The sequence below is a fragment of the Trichosurus vulpecula genome, chromosome 6 (genome assembly GCF_011100635.1).
Source record: "Trichosurus vulpecula isolate mTriVul1 chromosome 6, mTriVul1.pri, whole genome shotgun sequence".
NCBI classification, from domain to species: Eukaryota; Metazoa; Chordata; class Mammalia; order Diprotodontia; family Phalangeridae; genus Trichosurus; species Trichosurus vulpecula.
The window spans coordinates 154,859,392-154,878,745 of record NC_050578.1 but is presented as its reverse complement, the minus strand read 5'-3'; the positions used below and the strand labels follow the sequence as shown (position 1 = coordinate 154,878,745).

Genomic DNA, 19,354 nt, shown 5'->3' with positions numbered 1-19,354 from the left:
TCCCTTCCTCCTTCATCATTAACAAGCAAACAAATACTGAGCACCTAACTTGGTATAATAAAGAATACTGAATTTGGAAGATGGAGGCTGGAAAGCAGGGACTTGCTTAAGCTCTCCCCCAGGTCCCTCTGAACACCTGTAAAAAATGGCTCTGAACAAATTCTAGAGCTGCAGAACCCACAAAATAGCAGAGGGAAGCAGGGCTCTAGCCCAGCAAAGCCTGGATGGTCGCTGGGAAGGGTCTATTGCAGGGAGCTGGGAGCCGAGCGGAGCAGAGCCCAGCATGTGTTGCACCAGGACCAACCAGACTGGGAACTGAGAGCTGGACGGAACAGGTGGTAGGGCCCTGAATCAGTGAGCTGTGGCAGTTACCAGACTTCTCAACCCACAAACACCAAAGACAACAGAGAAGGTTAGTGGAAAAACTGCTAGAGTGAAAGGAGTTTGCATGGGCCCTAGCCCCGGGGGCACAGAAGTGGTGCAGCTCTGGGGCTCCTTCCAGAGCTCTAGCTCCAGTTGCTTCCGGCCCCAGGCCCACTCTGGGGAAGGAATTAAGCAGAGAATCACATTTGTGGTCCTGGCTGGCGGTTCTTGGGGGAGGAGGAGCACTGGTGTGACAGCATTTGCTGTGTAGAAAAAGCTCTGAAAACAGCAGTAAGGCCCCTTAAGCTTGGGACAAAGTACGCTCCACTCTACAAGCAGTCATACCTTGACAAAAAGCTCAAGTGTGAAGTAGTTGGCTAGGAACATGGCCAGGCAGTGAAAACAGACTCAGATTCAGACTCTGGAATCTTTTTTTGGTGACAAAAATGATCAAAACATATAGCCAGAAGAAGTCAACAAAGTCAAAGAGCCTACATCAAAAGCCTCCAAGAAAAACATGAATCGGTCTCAGGCCATGTAAGAGCTCAAAAAGGATTTGAAAAAGCAAGTAAGAGAAGTAGAGGAAAAATTGGGAAGAGAAATGAGAGTGATGTAAGAAAACCAAGAAAAACAAGTCAATGACTTGCTAAAGAAGACCCACAACAATACTGAAGAAAATAACACCTTAAAAAATAGACTAACTTGAATGGCAAAAGAGTTCCAAAAAGCCAATGAGGAGAAGAATGCCTTGAAAGGCAGAATTAGCCAAATGGAAAAGGAGGTCCAAAAGACCAGTGAAGAAAATACTACCTTAAAAATTAGATTGGAGCAAGTAGAAGCTAGTGACTTTATGAGAAATCAAACAAAATAAAACAGAACCGGGGGCGGAGCCAAGATGGCGGCTGGCAAGCACGGACTAGAGTGAGCTCCGTACCCGAGTCCCTCCAAAAACCTATAAAAATGGCTCTGAACCAATTCTAGAACAGCAGAACCCACAGAACAGCAGAGGGAAGCAGGGCTCCAGCCCAGGACAGCCTGGATGGTCTCTGGGTGAGGTCTATTCCACACGGAGCTGGGAGCTGGGAACGGAGTGGAGCAGAGCCCAGCCTGAGCGGCGTGGACGATCCAGACCAGAAGCCGGGCGGAGGGGGCCCTAGCGCCCTAAATATGTGAGCTGCGGCAGTTACCAGACCCCTCGACCCACAAACACCAAAGACTGCGGAGAAGGTTAGTGGGAAAAGCTGCGGGAGTAGAAGGAGTTCGCGGTTCGGCTTCCAGCCCCTGGGGCAGCGGAGGTGGGCTACAGCTGTTGTTACTTCCGGCTCCAGGCCCACCTGGTGGGAGGAATTAAGTGGCGGATCAGAGCAGGAGTGCAACAGCCTGCCGAAGATCTGAGCCCAGTCTGGACTGGGGGTCCTTGGGGAAGGAGGAGTGCGGCTCTGACAGAGCTGGCACCTCCCCCCCAAACGTAGAACATAGAACTCGTAAGTCTACAAGCAGTCATACCCCAGTGAAAAACTCAAGGGTCAAGTTAGTTGGTTGGGAATATGGCCAGGCAGCGAAAACGCGCCCAGATTCAGTCTCAGACGTTGGATTCTTTCTTTGGTGACAAAGAAGACCAAAGCATACAGCCTAAAGAAGACAACAAAGTCATAGAGCCTACAACAAAAGCCTCCAAGAAAAACATGAACTGGCCCCAGGCCATAGAAGAACTCAAAAAGGATTTGGAAAAGCAAGTTAGAGAAGTAGAGGAAAAATTGGGAAGAGAAATGAGAAGGATGCAAGAAAACCATGAAAAACAAGTCAATGACTTGCTAAAGGAGACCCAAAAAAAATACTGAAAAATACACTGAAGAAAACAACACCTTAAAAAACAGACTAACTCAAATGGCAAAAGAGCTCCAAAAAGCCAATGAGGAGAAGAACGCCTTGAAAGGCAGAATTAGCCAAATGGAAAAGGAGGTCCAAAAGACCACTGAAGAAAATACTACTTTAAAAATTAGATTGGAGCAAGTGGAAGCTAGTGACTTGATGAGAAATCAGGATATTATAAAACAGAACCAAAGGAATGAAAAAATGGAAGACAATGTCAAATATCTCCTTGGAAAAACCACTGACCTGGAAAATAGATCCAGGAGAGATAATTTAAAAATTATTGGACTACCTGAAAGCCATGATCAAAAAAAGAGCCTAGATACCATCTTTCAAGACATTATCAAGGAGAACTGCCCTGATATTCTAGAGCCACAGGGCAAAATAGAAATTGAAAGAATCCACAGATCGCCACCTCAAATAGATCCCAAAAAGAAATCTCCTAGGAATATTGTCATCAAATTCCAGAGCTCCCAGATCAAGGAGAAAATACTGCAAGCAGCCAGAAAGAAACAATTTGAGTATTGTGGAAACCCAATCAGAATAACCCAAGATCTGGCAGCTTCTACATTAAGAGATCGAAGGGCTTGGAATGCGATATTCCGGAGGTCAATGGAGCTAGGATTAAAACCTAGAATCACCTACCCAGCAAAACTGAGTATCATGTTCCAAGGCAAAAGATGGAGTTTCAATAAAATAGAGGACTTTCAAGCTTTCTCAGTGAAAAGACCAGAACTGAATAGAAAATTTGACTTTCAAACACAAGAATCAAGAGAAGCATGAAAAGGTAATCAAGAAACGGAAATTGCAAGGAACTTACTAAAGTTGAACTGTTTTGTTTACATTCCTACATGGAAAGATGATGAGTATGATTCATGAGACCTCAGTATTAGGGTAGTTGAAGGGAATATGCATATATATATATATATGTGTGTGTGTGTGTGTGTGTGTGTATGTATATATATATGTTTATGTATATATATATAAGTGAATGTGTATGTATGTATATATCTATGTGTATATGTATGTATGTGTATATATATATGTGTTTTTATATATATATATATATATGTATATAAAAACACATATATATATATATATATATATGTAAAAGAGAGAGAGCAGACACAGGGTGAGTTGAAGATGAAGGGAAGATATCTAAAAGAAATAAAATGAAATTAGGGATGAGAGAGTAACATACTGAGAGAGGGAGATAGGGAGAGATAGAATGGGGTGGATTATCTCGCATAAAGGTGGCAAGAGGAAGCAGTTCTATGGGAGGAGGGGAGAGGACAGGTGTGGGGGGAATAAGTGAACCTTGATGTCATCAGATTTGGCCTGAGGGGGAATACCATACATACTCAGTTGGGTATCTTACCCCACAGGAAAGAAGAGGGAGGAAGATAAAAAAAAAAAAATAAAAGGCGGGGGGATGATGGAGGGGAGGGCAGATGGGGGTGGAGGTAATCAAAACAAACACTTTGGAAAGGGGACAGGGTCAAGGGAGAAAATTCAATAAAGCGGGATGGGTTGGGAAGGAGCAAAATGTAGTTAGCCTTTCACAACATGACTATTGTGGAAGGGTTATACATAATAATACATGTGTGGCCTAGGTTGAATTGCTCAACTTCTTAGGGAGGGTGGGTGGGAAGGGAAGAGGAAAGAGAATTTGGAACTCAAAGTTTTAAAATCAGATGTTCAAAAACAAAAAAAGTTTTTATATGCAACTAAAAAATAAGATACACAGGCAATGGGGTGTAGAAATTTATCTTGCCCTACAAGAAAGGAAGGGAAAAGGGGATGAGAGGGGAGGGGGGTGATAGAGGGGAGGGCTGACTGGGGAACAGGGCAACCAGAATATAAGCCATCTTGGAGTGGGGGGGAGGGTAGAAATGGGGAGAAAATTTGTAATTCAAAATGTTGTGAAAATCAATGCTGAAAACCAAATATGTTAAATAAATAAATTGCATTTAAAAAAAAAATAAAAAAAAAATAAAACAGAACCAAAGGAATGAAAAAATGGAAGACAATGTGAAATATCTCACTGGAAAAACCACTGACCTGGAAAATAGATCCAGGAGAGATCATTTAAAAATTATTGGACCACCTGAAATCCATGATTAAAAAAAGAGCCTAGATATCATCTTTCAAGAAATTATCAAGAAAAACTGCCCTGATATTCTAGAGTCAGAGGGTAAAATAGAAGCTGAAAGAATCCACCAATTGCCTCGTGAAAAAGATCCCCAAAAGAAAACTCCTAGGAATGTTGTCACTAAATTCCAGAGTTCCCACATCAAGGAGAAAATACTGCAAGCAGCCAGAAAAAAAACAATTTGAGTATTGTGGAAACACAATCAGGATAATACAAGATCTAGCAGCTTCTACATTAAGGGACTGAAGAGCTTGGAATATGATATTCCAGAGGTCAATGGAGCTAGGATTAAAACCAAGAATCACCTATCCAGCAAAACTGAGTATCATGCTCCAAGGCAAAATATGGATTTTCAATAAAATAGAGGACTTTCAAGGATTCTCAACGAAAAGACCAGAGATAAATAGAAAATTTGACTTTCAAACATAAGAATCAAGAGAAGCATGAAAAGGTAAAGAAGAAAGAGAAATCATAAGAGACTTACTAAAGTGGAACTGTTTTGTTTACATTCCTATATGGAAAGATGATGTGTATAATTCATGAGACCTTTCTCAGTATTAGGGTGGTTGAAAGGAATATACATGTATAGAAACAGAGGGCACAGGGTGAGTTGAATATGAAGGAATGATATCTAAAAAAAATAAAATTAAGGGATAAGAGAGGAATATATTGAGTGAGGGAGAAAGGGAGAGATAGAATGGGGTAAATTATCTCACATAAAAATGGCAAGAAAAAGCAGTGCATTGGAAGGAAGAGGGGACAGGTGAGGGGGAATGAGTGAATCTTGCTCTCATCAGATTTGACTTGAGGAGGGAATAACATACACACTCAATTGGGTATCTTACCACACATGAAAGTAAGGGGAAGGGGATAAGAAAGGGGGGATGATAGAAGGGAGGGTAGATAGGGGGATGAAGTAATCAAAAGCATACACTTTCAAAAAGGGATAGGGTCAAGGGAGAAAACTGAATAAAGGGGGACAGGATAGGAGGGAGGGAAATATAGTTAATCTTTCACAACATGACTATTTATGGGAGCATTTTGCATAATGATACATGTGTGACCTATGTTGAATTGCTTGCCTTCTTAGGAAGAGTGTGTGGGGAGGGAAGAGGGGAGAGAATTTGGAATTCAAAGTTTTAAAAGCAGATGCTTAAAAAAAAAGTTGTTTTTGTATGCAACTACTTGACAAAAAAAAATTGAGTTAGTCTGTTGAAGGGCAGAACTTATGATAAAGAACATAAAGAGAGCATTGCAGTCCAAGGGCTAGACTAAATGTCACTGATCCCTGAAATAAGGGGATTCTTTTAATTCTACCTGCAGAACAACCTCATGGAGAAACAATATTAAAGGCTGCCTAGGAGTTCTTCTGGATGTATGTGAATACAGCACACACAGATGAGAGAGAGAGAGAGAGAGAGAGAGAGAACAAGAATGCCCAGACTGAAATAAGACATACAGGAAATGGGGCACAGAAATCTATCTTGCCCTACAAGAAAGTATGGGGAAAAGGGATGGGGGGAGGGGGAGTTGGGTGACAGAAGAGAGGGCTGACTGGGGAATATATGCCATCTTGCGGTTGGGGGGAGGGTAGAAATTGGGAGAAAATTTGTAACTCAAAATCTTGTGGAAATCAATGCTGAAAACTAAAAAAATATTAAATAATAAAGTATGGAATAAAAAAAAGAAAAAAAGAATACTGAATTTGGAGTAAGACTATCTGGGTTCAAATTGTGACCTAGGTCTCAATCTTCTCATCTATAAAAGGAAATTGTTATCTAACTTATCCCCTTCCAGAGGCTGCTACAAGATAAGTACAGTACTTAATGTTTGCTGCATGAAGGAATACAAAACTGGGCACATTTTAAATCAGTCAGTTAACTAAATCCAATGATTCCATTTTATATAGAGCACTAGGGATATAAAAGAAGTATAAGATATAGAGAAGCAGTCTATACAAATCTATACAAAGTGCTTTGAAATCCCTAAAATCTATATAAATGCCAACCATTACAGTTTCTGCCCTTTAGATTTCTTTCTACTTATAGAAATAAGGTCACATAAAAAATAACAAAAAAAGTAACATTTTAATGTCAAACACCTGTCACCCAGAATTCTACTACTTGACAAAAATAAGTTGAGTTAGTCCGTTGAAGGGCAGAACTTATGATAAAGAACATAAAGAGATCATTGCAGTCCAAGGGCTAGACTAAATGTCGCTGATCCCTGAAATAAGGGGATTCTTTTAATTCTACCCACAGAACAACCTCATGGAGAAACAATATTAAAGGTTGCCTAGGAGTTCTTCTGGATGTATGTGAATACAGCACACATAGATGTGAGAGAGAGAGAGAGAGAGAGAGAGAGAGAGAGAGAGAGAGAGAGAGAGAAAGAACAAGAATGCCCAGACTGAAGCATTGGCAGTGAACCTCCAGGTAGAGCCCTTCCTAATTCAAAGGATCGGTGGTGACATCAAGAGATGGATAAGCAATGAGGTTGGACAGAGGTCCTCTCGAAAAGCCACTGACCATAGATAACAAAGATTTAGGCAACAAGGCAAAAATGAGGAACTAACTCCTTTGATCATCTGATAGGTAAAGCATAGGAGGGAATGACCTGAGGCGAATAGAGGCAGAATAGTCCAGCATGACAGTCAACCAAGGTCAGAGGTAGAATTTGAACCCAGGTCTTCCCGACTCTAAATCCACCATTCTACTCCCTATTTTTTGTGCCCTGAAAAGAACAAATCACTCAACAAAAGAAAAAAGAAACTGGCAAAATAAGTATCTCTGTTTAAATTTCAAACCTCAGGCAAATGACATCTCTAGGCTTCAGTTACTATATTCCTATACTGTAAACACCATGAGGGCAAGGGCGTCTTTTTTTTTTTAATCTTTGTAGACTCAGCGCCTCACCCAGTGCTTTGCACAAGGTACGTACAGTACTTAATGTTTTCTGTACGAAGGAAGGCAAAAGTGGGCACATTTTAAACGAGCCAGTAAATTAACAACATCCTGAATTTCTCATTGAATGAAACACTGTAGACATTTGGAATAATTAAATCTTTCAAGTGGTGCAAGTCTGATCAGAGCAAGCTTCCCCATACAGGGGGTTCATTGAACGTTCATTCAATTCACTCCTCTGGAAGACCTCAGATCAATCCATCAACAAGCATTACTAAATGCCCACTAGGTAGGGTGCCGGGCGATGGATGGGGAATCAAAGACAAAAAGGAAACAGTCCCAACCTTCAGGGAGCTTACATTCTGAGGCAGAGGTTTTTTGTTTTTTTTAATTTTCACCGGCAGATTTAGCCTTCCCTTCAAGTATTTAAAAATACCATTCTGAGGTGACTACGGGTTTCACTACACTGACAAAGGTGCCCGATCAAGGGCGAAGTGAGAAGCACCTACAAACAGGAGAGTTCCAGCCACCCCGGGTTTCCACTCTCTTGTCCGGGAAGGACAAAAATTCCAAGAGATAGAGGGCCTACCCAGACCTCGCCCCCTCCAGGGCCTCCCAGGCTCGTTCCTATTGGTTTTCTCTGACTCTGTGTCTGTCTGTGTTTCCAGGTCTCTCTGCCTCCCTGTCTCTGCCTGTCTCTCTGTCTCTGTCTCTCTCCCGCCCAGTCTCCTATCTCTGGTTCCTTCTTCCGGCTCGACTCCCGATCACGTGACCGGATGTAGGAAATGGGCGGGGCCGGAGCGTTTCCAGAGCTTCCTGGAGAGACCGAGGGAGGCAGATCGCTCCGGTAACTGCCGCGTCCTCGGCCCCACCCCAGTGCCCTCACGGAGGAGCCTGCCGGGAGCGCCTCGGGTAAGGGGGAGGCTGCGGCTGCAGCGTGAGCGCGGTGGCTCCGGGAAGGGCCGCGGGCGCCCCTCGGGGCCGCTCCTCTCTCCTCTGCGGGAGACGCGGCGGTCGCCTCCACGGCGTCGCCCCTGCCCCGTCACCCGCCCAGGCCCGGGGGGGGAGCGTTCAGGCCGCGCCTTCTCTTCTCCCGCCCCCGCCCGAGCAGCCCCTGCCCAGCTCGGGCCTGGGACCAGGGTTTAGCTTCCTCCGACTCCCAGGCCCAGGATGATGACCACTTTTGTTGTTCAGGCTCTTGGTGACCCCATTTGGGGTTTTCTTGGCAGACATACCCAGTGGTTTGCCATTTCCTTCTGCAGCTCATTTGACAGATGAGGAAACTGAGGCAAACAGGGGAAAGGGACTTGCCCAGGGTCACACAGCTGTCAAATGTCGGAGGCCGGATCTGAACTCAGGTCTTCCTGACTCCAGGCCCAGCCCTGCGCTTTATCCACTGCCACTCATGTGCCCCAACAACAGTCATAACAGTAACTTTTATATAGCCCTTGCTGTGTGCCAGGCACTGTGCTGAGCGTTTTACAGTTATTGTCCGATATGATTCGTAACAGCCCTGGAAGGTGGGGGACCTTATCCCCATTTTATGGGTGAGGAAACTGAGGCAGAGGTGAACCCCCACGCACAACTAGTAAGTGTCAAGAGGCCGTGCTTGAACTCGGGTCTTCCTGTCTCCAGCTCTGTCTCCACTGCCTCACGCACCCTTTTCTCGTACCTCCAGAGTCCCCCTTTTCCACTGAGCCAGGGAGGTCTTAACCTGCGGTCAGTGGACACCCTCCCCCTGAGGGATCTGTGGATCAATTTTAGGGGGACCTTGAACTTGGATGGGGGGGGGGATAAAAGCCCTGCGTCTGTATTTTCACTAACCTCCAACTGAAAATTAGCATTTCCTTCGATTATAAATTTTTAAAATAAATTCTGGGAAGGGATACATAGGCTTCAACAGATTGCCAAAGATGTTCACAAAAAAGGGTTCCTGTTCTAGAGCATATCTGGGTTTGCCCTTATGTGAATGCACCCTGCACAGAGGCCCTGTGAGCATCCAGTTCTCCACTCTGCAGGAGTGCCTTCAGCAAATAAGGAATATTGCAAGGTTCCCCCAAACGTCCCTCGGTGTGGTGGCCAGCACACTGGATAAGAGGCAAGAACGATGGGTTCTAACCTGGCGCTGCTGCTATCCCACAGCAAGGGTAACTGATCTTGGATGGGTCACTTGGCCTCTCACAGACCCCAGTTTCCTCATGTTTGAAACGAGGGGTTAGATTATCTATGGCTATAGCTAGAAACTTTTGTTTGCCAGAGTTGAATTATTCCAGGTGCCAACTGGTGTTTTTACCTATGGGGTAATTTGTACTTTTCCCATTTTTCCAGCTGGGTAGAGAAGAGTAGGAAAACACTTTATTTCCTGTTTCAGTTGCATATCTTCTATGAGGTCTGTTATGTTTTCTCATTTGTTTCATTACTAATTAGAATGACTAATTATTAGAAGTAGAAAGCACCTTAGAGTTCATCTAGTATAAACCACCTATTTTATGAAAGAGAAAACTAAAGCTCAGAGAGTTTGTAAGTTGCCTAAGGTCTTAAATTGAAGTAGTGGGCAGTCAGGTCTAGAATAGAGATCTCCTGATAATATTCCTGCTAATGTGCCATGTTGGCTATGGGGAAACCTTTTCGCCTCCTTACCATTATTCATTTTAAACCAACTCAGCAAGTATTTATTGATGGTCTTTTATATGCCCAGCGCTGTACAAGGCTCCATATAGGTACCTTTCTGACTCTGGGCAAGTCACTTCATTTCTCTGGGCCTGTTTCTTCACCTGTAAATGAAAAAGTTGGACTAAACTCTCTCTCAGATCCCTTCTAGCTATAAATCTGTGGTCCTAAATGCTAGACAGTTTCTGCCTTCAAAGAATCTTAGGGTATAATTAAGGAGTTAAGACAAATAAATACATAGAGAAAAATACTTACAGGATCCTTAGTTTCAATAGTGGTGGGCATTAGTTCTTCCAAAACAGACTACAACTTCTCTGTCATAGCAGTGGTGTTTGAGTACTGTAGATAAAAACTGTATGTGGTGGCTAAGCTGGTATTCACGGTCTCCATACTTAGCTAAGCCAGTCTTCAGATGACAGACATACAGAAGAATAAGTATAGCCAGGCTTACATTTGATGCCTTTCTAGGTTAGTAGGCCCTGCCAGAGTTTGCGTTCCACAAGCATAGAGAGCCTAGAGTCACTGACCCTCTGTGCCATGATGAGGTATCAGATTAAGATTTTAGCGTAAAGAACAATATGATTAAGTGTCAGATTGTATAGTACATTAAATGCTAGAGAGCTCAAAGGAAAAAATCTACATGGGCTGGAATAGTACTAACTGAGGTTGGGCAGGCCAGGAAGCACTGTAAAATGAGAGTTGGATTGGGTGACATCTAAGGTCCTTCTAGCTCTAAATCTTTGATTCATGATCCATTTGGACTTGGCTTCGGGGAAGAGCTATGACTCTAGTTGGATTTTGAAGAATGGTTAGAATTTGAATAGATGTTTGGAGTAGGGAATGAATGAATGAAGTACTTAATATGTGAAAAGCACTGTGCTAAAGCACTGGGTATACATATAGAAAAGTAAAACAGCCACTGCTTTCAATTCTATTCAGTTCCAATGGGAGAGAACATATGTAGAAGATTTTAGATGTTTCCATTAATAAAATAATATTTTCTGATGTTGAGCCATTTGACAATGTTGGGGACTTTGGTGGCAAGAACTTTTTTTTCTGCATCTTTAAAAGATGTGGCCTAGCCCACGTACAGGAGCAGTTGTTAATGTGCATCTCCACAAGGGTGGCTTTCCAGAATGATGGTTGTAGTCACTAGGCTGGAAGCATTGCTGTTCCCAAGCTCTTAGTTTCAGGGTCCTAGGTGTCTCCACCAGGATCTAAGAAGAGATGGTAGTCAGTGTAGTGGTGGTGGTTTAACTTGCCTGGCACATGCTTCTTATCTCTCCTTCAGTGCATTACATCATTATGTGGCTTGCCCTCTGAGTGACAGTTAGTGGGGATGACCCCTTCTCTACCAGAGTTGCTTCCCTTGGATGATAACAACTATGATCTGCTGTGAAAGCTGGGCTGGAAGTAGGGCTGGTGGCTTGGGGACTTTTCTGCTTTCAGGGATCCTGTGCTCATCTTTTGGTCAGCAGTTGTTCCTGGTGGTTATGGGGAATGTAGTCCCCTTCTTCATGATGTTTTATAAGAACAAATATGCAAAGGAATGAAAGTGGGAATAAGAATGAAGATACTTAGGACTGGCTAGAGTAGAGTTCCCATCACAAAATAGGTAGAGATAAATTTAAATGCATAGGTCATGTCAGATTGTAGGTGGTTTTAAACATCTAGATAAGAGTTCAGATTTGCTTCTGTAATGAATGGGAAACCATGGAAGGTTAAGCAAAGGAGTGATATGATGAAAGTTCTCAGGGAAGTGTCTTAGGAAAACCTTTATTAGTATTGCAGTGAGAATGGAAAGGGCAGGTCAAGATTGGGATAATCCAGTTTGCCTGGAGTTCACATAGTATGAAATTAGACTGGAAGATTAGTTCAGGGTAAGGTTTTGTTGTTGTTTGTTTTTTGTTTTTTAAAGACTTGGATGCTGCAACACTGCCACCACCAATTTTATTCTGTAGGCAGTAGGGAACCACTTAAGACTTTGAACAAGGGCATGACAGGAACAGACTTGTGTATTAAGATTACTTTGGAAGTTGTATGAAGTACAGATTGGAGACAGGAGGACCAATTGGGAAGATAGTAGGATAGTTTACACAAAAGGCAATGATGGCCTGGATTGTATGGACCATTTAGTCAAAGAGAACTTCAAGATTTTGAGGATAGTGATACCATCCACAGAGATAGGGACTTCTAAGATCTTGAAGATCTCTCCAACTCTTAACCAATTTTAAGGCTTTGAAATCCCCAATTAAGTGACAACTTCTCAGTCTCTGGTAAAGTTTGTGATTGGGATTGCTAGGTGAGATGGGTAATATTACCTCTCTGGAAACTGAAACGTGGATGGGCATAGCATACCAGGTCAATGGGAAAACCAGTGAATTCTGGCTCTTCTTCCCAATGATATCTGGAGGAGAGAAGAAATGGAGCCAGTAGTTTCCAAGGCCAGAGATCCCATTATCTTGTAATTAGGACAGTGAAGTCCAATGGGAATTAATAAAGGTTTGGTAGGGTTCTTGAGACCCTATTTTGAAAAGCAGTGCTCTAACTCTGTGACATTTAAAGATTTTTTAAAACACTTTAGTCATCTGCTTACATAGCTAGAAAAACTTGTTTTTTAAAAAAAATTATACAAAATGGCAACTTTAAAAAAAAATAAGTTTGATTAAGGATAGTATTTTAGAGTAGCTGTTGATAGTATGAAATACTACTATAAAATACTTTCTCTGTTTTGACTTTTAATTGCTGTTTGACATCTTGATGTCTATATAAAAACACTTTCCTAAAATTTTCCATTGGGTATTCATAGTTTTTCTTCTTCAACTAGAAAACTAAATGATAAATCAAAGATTAGTTTAAAATGATTTGTTGGCATGCTGTACAGTATTCATATTGTGAATTTTTCAGTGAGGAAAAAATGACTGCAATCAAGCATGCATTACAAAGAGATATTTTCACACCAAACGATGAACGTTTACTGAGCATTGTGAACGTCTGCAAAGCAGGGAAAAAGAAGAAAAACTGTTTTTTGTGTGCCACAGGTGGGTATTTCAATTTACAGAAAATACTCCTTTGATGTCACTTCTTTTCTGTAAGGGAAATTTATTCTTCATATTAAACCTCATTTTCACTGTAATTTTTAAAGTTGCAGCTGCAACCAATTAATTTTCCATTACTTTGCATAAAAGAAAAATGCTTTTTTCACAGGTTTAACTACAAAGGTATAGAAGTGTTCAGAAGGCAATGGTATAAGTTTAAATTCTTGATTACAAAGTAAAAATTTCAGAAAGTACCATCTTACCCTTCCATTTAAAAATGTGTACCATCTCCTTGACATATCGAGTCTACTTGGGGAATACATGTGTTAGAAAGATAACAGGTCAAAAAATATTTCTAATTAAAGTACTTATGTATTTTACCCAACAGTGACAACTGAACGCCCAGTACAGGTGAATGTGGTGAAAGTGAAGAAATCTGATAAGGGAGACTTCTACAAAAGACAAATTGCATGGGCCCTTCGAGATCTTGCTGTGGTGGATGCCAAAGATGCCATTAAAGTATGTCTTTATTCTTAGCACTTTAACCTGGGCTGCTTATGAAATGCCATCCACTTTATAAGAAAATTTTATATCTTCAAGGCATATCTAAGCTTGTCTTTTCTGTGGCTAGTGGCCCATGGGAACCAAGAATGATTGTTTCAAAAAGCATTCATTCTTCCCTGTCTTTTGCCTCACCACTGCTACCAGCAAATATTAACTGCTGTTTGACTTATGCTATAGTTGGGCTTTTTAAATCTTTTTAAAAACCAATTTGCTTTAATAATTTAATTTTTCCCAAAATTATTTTCTAGTATAATTTTTGTTAGTAAATCTCTTCTATTTGATATTTTTCTTTCCTTCCCCTTGTCCTCCTATCTTTTCATTCTCTCATGTATGCTGTGTTATCCTTTATTCCAAAAGATTTGGCTTTTTCCCGTTTCTTAAGGCTGTTCTGGCTATAATCCTGATATCCAGCAAAATTCATGTAAACTAAAATTCATGTAAACTTCATATTCCCAGCACTTAACAAAGTTCCTGGGAAATAGCACTTAATAAATGTTTGTTGACTAATTTATTCATATATTTTTGTTAATCATGTCGTGTTTATTAGTTTAAGTTGTTACATACATTATGCTAATAACAATATAACATTTCTGGTAATGATGTTGTATTAACATTGTTACTATAAGAGGGAATGTTATGTTGTTAATGTAATGTGTGAATTTTTTTTTCTCATGGGTTTTGGTACAATGTGGAATTACACAACTATGTAGTATATAATATTTGCACTCAGAGTCATGTATAATTCACCTGGATGACTAAATGACAATTAATGAGAAAGTAGTGTGCAGTCTTTATTTGAATTAAGTTCAATTTGACAAGTATTTATTAAATGCCTACTGTGCAACTCACTATCAGGCAATGGGAACGATACATATATTAACTAAAACATGGTTTCTGTCTACTTGTAGTTTACAGTCCTGTCTGCTAGATATGTTGATTTAGTTGAAGTCACTCTTTGATTTTTTTCCCCCTAAAGAGAAGGAAGATAGATTAATCTTTTTATATTATTACTTTTAGTAACATTAAGAAGTGATGGATTTATGACTCTTTTTTGGAAGCCATTGGGGTTGAGTGACTTGCCCATAGTCACAAAACTAGTAAGTGTCTGAGGCTGGATTTGAACTCAGGTCTACGATGCTCTATTTGCACCACCTAGCTACTCTGGATTCAAGTTTTTAAAAAGCAAAACACTGCACAAATAAAAATATCATTGTGGTGGCCTTTGAATTGAATACTTAGATTCAAGACAAAAAGTGCCAGTACTTAGCCATCTATAATACACGCTCCCCATCTCAAACATCTGGTAAAGTGAGAAAGCATGGCATAGAGAGTGGGCCAGTCTACCAGCAGATATCAGGTACCACCTCTGAAACATATTAGCTGTGTGATTGTGGGCCAGCTACTTAACATCTCCCTGAATCCTGTGCAACTCACGGAGACAGAGTTACAGATAGTTTGGCAGTTGCATCACTGGAGGGAGTTTCCACACTAGGAGTTAATTATGGGTCCAGATTTAAAAAAAAATCATGTCCCTCTTAATATAAACTACTTATATTTTTATGGGGTGACATCAAGGTTTAGGTAAACTTACTCCTCGCTACAAATATATATTGAAAAAAAATCACAGAAAAATAAATAATTCATAAAACAGATGAAGTATAATGCAGATAGAGAGGGCCTTCTTTATCCTGGCAAATGCCTCTGAGGAACCGAGCACTTCTGAAAAAAGTTTACGAACTGACAAGGAAGAGAATGAGACATGTGTTTCAGAAGGACATGTTTTGCAGTTACATAATTCTTAACTTGGGAAAATGCCATTCATCTTCATGCTTCCCAGGAAAACACAAAGATCTTTTCAGGAGAGTTTAGGAAGAGAATAGAAACGGGACTTTTTTAAAATTGTAATTTGATATATTTTTTTAAAATCTCAAAAGAATCTGAGGCAAGTAAAGTAGGCTTTAGTTTTTATGGTTTTCTACTTAGGTCCTTCTCAAAAACACACAACCCACCTTTATTAAAAGGTCATATTAATTCCTAAACTATTTTCTCATCAGTGGTTTTGTACTTTGTGACCTCATTTCGCAATTCACTCACATTGCTAAATAACTATTTAAATGCCTCCTTACAGCTGACACCTCACTGCTACTATACTTAAGGTCTTTTTTTTCTTTTTATGTAGACACCCTGTGCATTCTGTGTGTATGTATATAAAATATAAAATGTTTCTATATACTCTAACAGCCATTTGATATGACACATTGATGTGTTGAGTATTGCAGCTGGAACACTCAGCTTTTTTTATGGCATTATGGGAAATATTCCCAGTAAAGCAATCATTTCCCATAAAGTTTTGTTTCAGTTGCCAAATATTCTTGCATTTTGCTAGCCCTAATGCAAGTATCTTTTCGTTGGCAAGTACAGGTTTTTAATTTTTGTGACTAATCTATTAAGCTTTATCCCTTTTTATTAATCTACAAATAGCTGTTAGGTGAACCTTGTATGAAATCAAATCCTATCTCTGATACATCATAGTTGTATATGTTAAAAGCATGATATAATATGTTTGTCTTGAAAAGGCCTATTGAATTCTTTTTTATCCAACATAAGTATTAAATAGGGTTTCTTTTGTATTTGCTACCTTTCTACTTCACAAGAACTTAAATAATGTTTTCAGAAATATTTGAACTTTTGAAAATGTAAAACACTGTATGTGTTCATATGTTCTTGTTTCATATAATTCTCAACAAGCACATTATTGGTGGAAAAAATATTAAAGACAAAGATTACTGACTAGGTATTGTAGTTGCACCTCATGGAGTGTGTCTATGCTTTAGTGGAGTCACCAGAAGACTAAGGTGTCAGTGGACTGACCTCCAAAGTCCTTCCCAACTCCAAATCTGTGATGCTGTGAATGCCTAGATCCAGACAAATATGTACCTTATGTACCTTATCAACTGGAAAACTCCAGAAACAAATATTATTTTCATTAGCCCTCAAAAGAAACTAGCACCTAACAAACAGGTTTTGGTAATCCAAATTAACATTTATATAACCAGAGGAGCAATAATCTTGCACTTTGTGGAAAAGAGATGGCCTGATTATAGGGATTGAAGAAGTGGTTTTTCTTTTCCTGATGTCTGCCCTTTATATTAATTTGTGGGTTTCAGGTGTATAAAAGGTAGCCTGAGTTACTCAGTAGTTAACCCTCAACTTTGAACTTAAAATTGAACTCTTCATTTCCCATATGTTCTAAATGACAATTTTTTTCATTGTAGTTTTAATTCAGTGTCTTTTCTAAGCTATTAACATCAACAAATCACTTCTTTAATTTTAAAATGCAATTAATAAGAGTACTTCCTAAAATATTGTTTTTTTTGTTGTTAGAGCACATTTTCTCCATTATCCATATAGCAATAATGAAAAAGTCAATGATCTTAAATGGTTTTTTTTCCATTTGTATTTATTTGCAGGAGAATCCTGAATTTGATTTACATTTTGAAAAAATATACAAGTGGGTTGCCAGCAGCACTGCAGAAAAGAATGCATTTATTTCCTGTATTTGGAAATTGAATCAGAGATATCTTCGAAAGAAAATTGATTTCGTCAATGTTAGTTCACAGCTTTTAGAAGGTAAAAGTCCAATTAACATTATGCATAAAATCAAATGTATTATAAATATGTATTTTTGCTGTAATTATTTAAATTAAGAAACTGATTTAATTTAGGTAGTAGATTTCCTATGTTCAACATTTGTTTCCACAGTAGTATCTCATGTCAATAAGTTGTTTAATTAGGTAACACAAAAGTCTTAATGTAACCAAAATTTAAAGATATACCAAAGGAAATTTTACTTCTAAAAATCTTTTATATTAAGAAATAGTGGGAGAAAACAGTATAAGCCCTGAGGAGGATATAAGTTTGAATTATGATTTTTATCTTTATTGAAGAAAGTAGTTGAAATAAGTTATCATAGAGATGAACAAAGAGCTAAAGTTTGATAATAGTCTGTTTCTTCTCCTGCCCCCCTACCCCAACTGCAAATTACATTAAAAGTGGAAATTGGAAACTTCATACTGCATTCATATTCACTGGACTTTGTCCCTTTCTTCTGAATTCTACTTTTTCACCATTCCTTCTCTATAAGCTCTATGAATTTTCCTTTACATATAGTAAACCTTCACTTGGCCATTTATTGGCTGCTTGTTGGGTAGAAACTAGCTATGGATTTATGGCACATAATACCTTAGTTTTGAGGGAAAATTTAAGGGGTCCTACATGTGAGAGTGGGAGAAAATGAATTGGAGTCACCTTTTCTAGGGGTCCAATATAGGCCAAAAAGTTAATCTTAAATCTTGAATACCTAAAATGAGCTTTGGTCCAGTCCTCTTTTTACAGGTGAAGAAACAGGCCCAGGAAAGTTATGTAATTTGCCCGAGGCCACACAGTGAATTAGTATCAGATTAAAATTTCTCCATCTTTTCTAATTTCGAGTCCAGAGCTCCTTCCACTGTCCCATATATCTCTTCTTTGTTGTAGAAGCTAGCAGTTCTCTAGGATGTGGTTTACTGGTTATAAAAAAAAAGTGTTTTAACCTGCGGCATGAAATCTTTTGATTTTTTTTCTCACATTGAATGTTAAACAGAGCTCTTTATACTATAGGAATGGAAAATGTGTCATTTAAAGAAACCCAAAATTTACATTTCACTTTTCAGTGTGGACTTAATGTCTTATTACAGTATGCGTTTCTTGTTTGTTCCTTAAACTCAATAGGTAACTAGATGAAAACTTCATAGAACAGAGATTCTCAGATGTTTTCAATTCTTGTAACACCTGCCTTACCTTTCCTACCACAATACAGTCTTAACAGAACCATTGGGAAGAGTGCTGTTGATTTTAATAGGACATTGTACTGTCTCCAATTCTTATTAAAATCATAATCAAATAATGGCAGAAACCAAAGTGAAGACATCATAAATATTAACTACAAGAGACAAAACCTAAAGAATACCTAGAGGACTATAAGGACATATTTTGAGAACCACTCATTCATCAGCCTTAAATAAAAATTTCTATTTTAGTTGAGTTCAGGGTGTAGTTTTCAACTCCCTATGTCTACATACTTGATGTGATTGAGTATAATTCTTGTTATTCTGAAATCATGATGTTTCATCTCCTTTAATTAATACCTGGGTAGCCCATACAGACAGTTTACATAAATTCACATTACACAAATTCAACTTTTTGTAAAGAATTCTGAAAGAAATCCACATTCCAAAAAAAAAGACCCACCTTTGTTAACTTTACTGTACAGTACTGTGCTCTGTCTCCATTGCTGCCTGGAATCTGCCTGGCTTGGTGTTCCACAGCCTTCCACTCTACTCCCTCCACCCCCCTCAAAAAAAAAAACAAAAAACAACACAACCTGTCCAAGTGAAAGCAGAACCAACACACTGAGAGACTGAAGAGATTGCTGCCACTGCATGGCAGGGGCCATTGATTCGAGACCTCAGGGTGCCAAGAGAGGAGACTTCTGCTCTCCACGTGTCATCCATCAGTGCTTGGGTACCTCATGTTTTTCCCTGGCCCCTGCATGTTGCCCATCCTCTCCTGTAGCTATCCATGTCAGGCCCCAGCATATTCCTACCTGCCCTCAACCCTGCATGTTTCTCCTCCTGCTATTGCTTCTTTGTCCTTGGCCCTCATGTGTCCTTGAATCCTGTGCCAGCCCCTTTAATCCACATTACTCTACTTCATCCTTCCTCCCTTCCTCCTTCCCCATGTGGGCAAATTCA

The 19,354-nt window shown here is 39.7% G+C and overlaps 1 protein-coding gene across 8 annotated transcripts in view; it reads left to right on the top strand.

Moving 5' to 3' along the window:
- The first annotated feature begins 8,064 nt into the window (after positions 1 to 8,064).
- EXOC1 (exocyst complex component 1) overlaps positions 8,065 to 19,354 on the top strand; it is a 59,959-nt gene continuing 48,669 nt past the window's right edge. For 2 of the 8 annotated variants that reach the window (XM_036763716.1, XM_036763715.1), the window contains exons 1-4: positions 8,088 to 8,202; positions 12,868 to 13,001; positions 13,387 to 13,517; positions 17,033 to 17,192. In XM_036763716.1, the coding sequence (XP_036619611.1) occupies positions 12,878 to 13,001; positions 13,387 to 13,517; positions 17,033 to 17,192 (415 nt within the window). In that variant the 5' untranslated portion in view covers positions 8,088 to 8,202; positions 12,868 to 12,877. Of the gene's footprint in view, positions 8,203 to 12,867; positions 13,002 to 13,386; positions 13,518 to 17,032; positions 17,193 to 19,354 lie in introns of all 8 variants that reach the window. The other 6 variants (XM_036763713.1, XM_036763711.1, XM_036763709.1 and 3 more) reach the window with 4 other exon arrangements.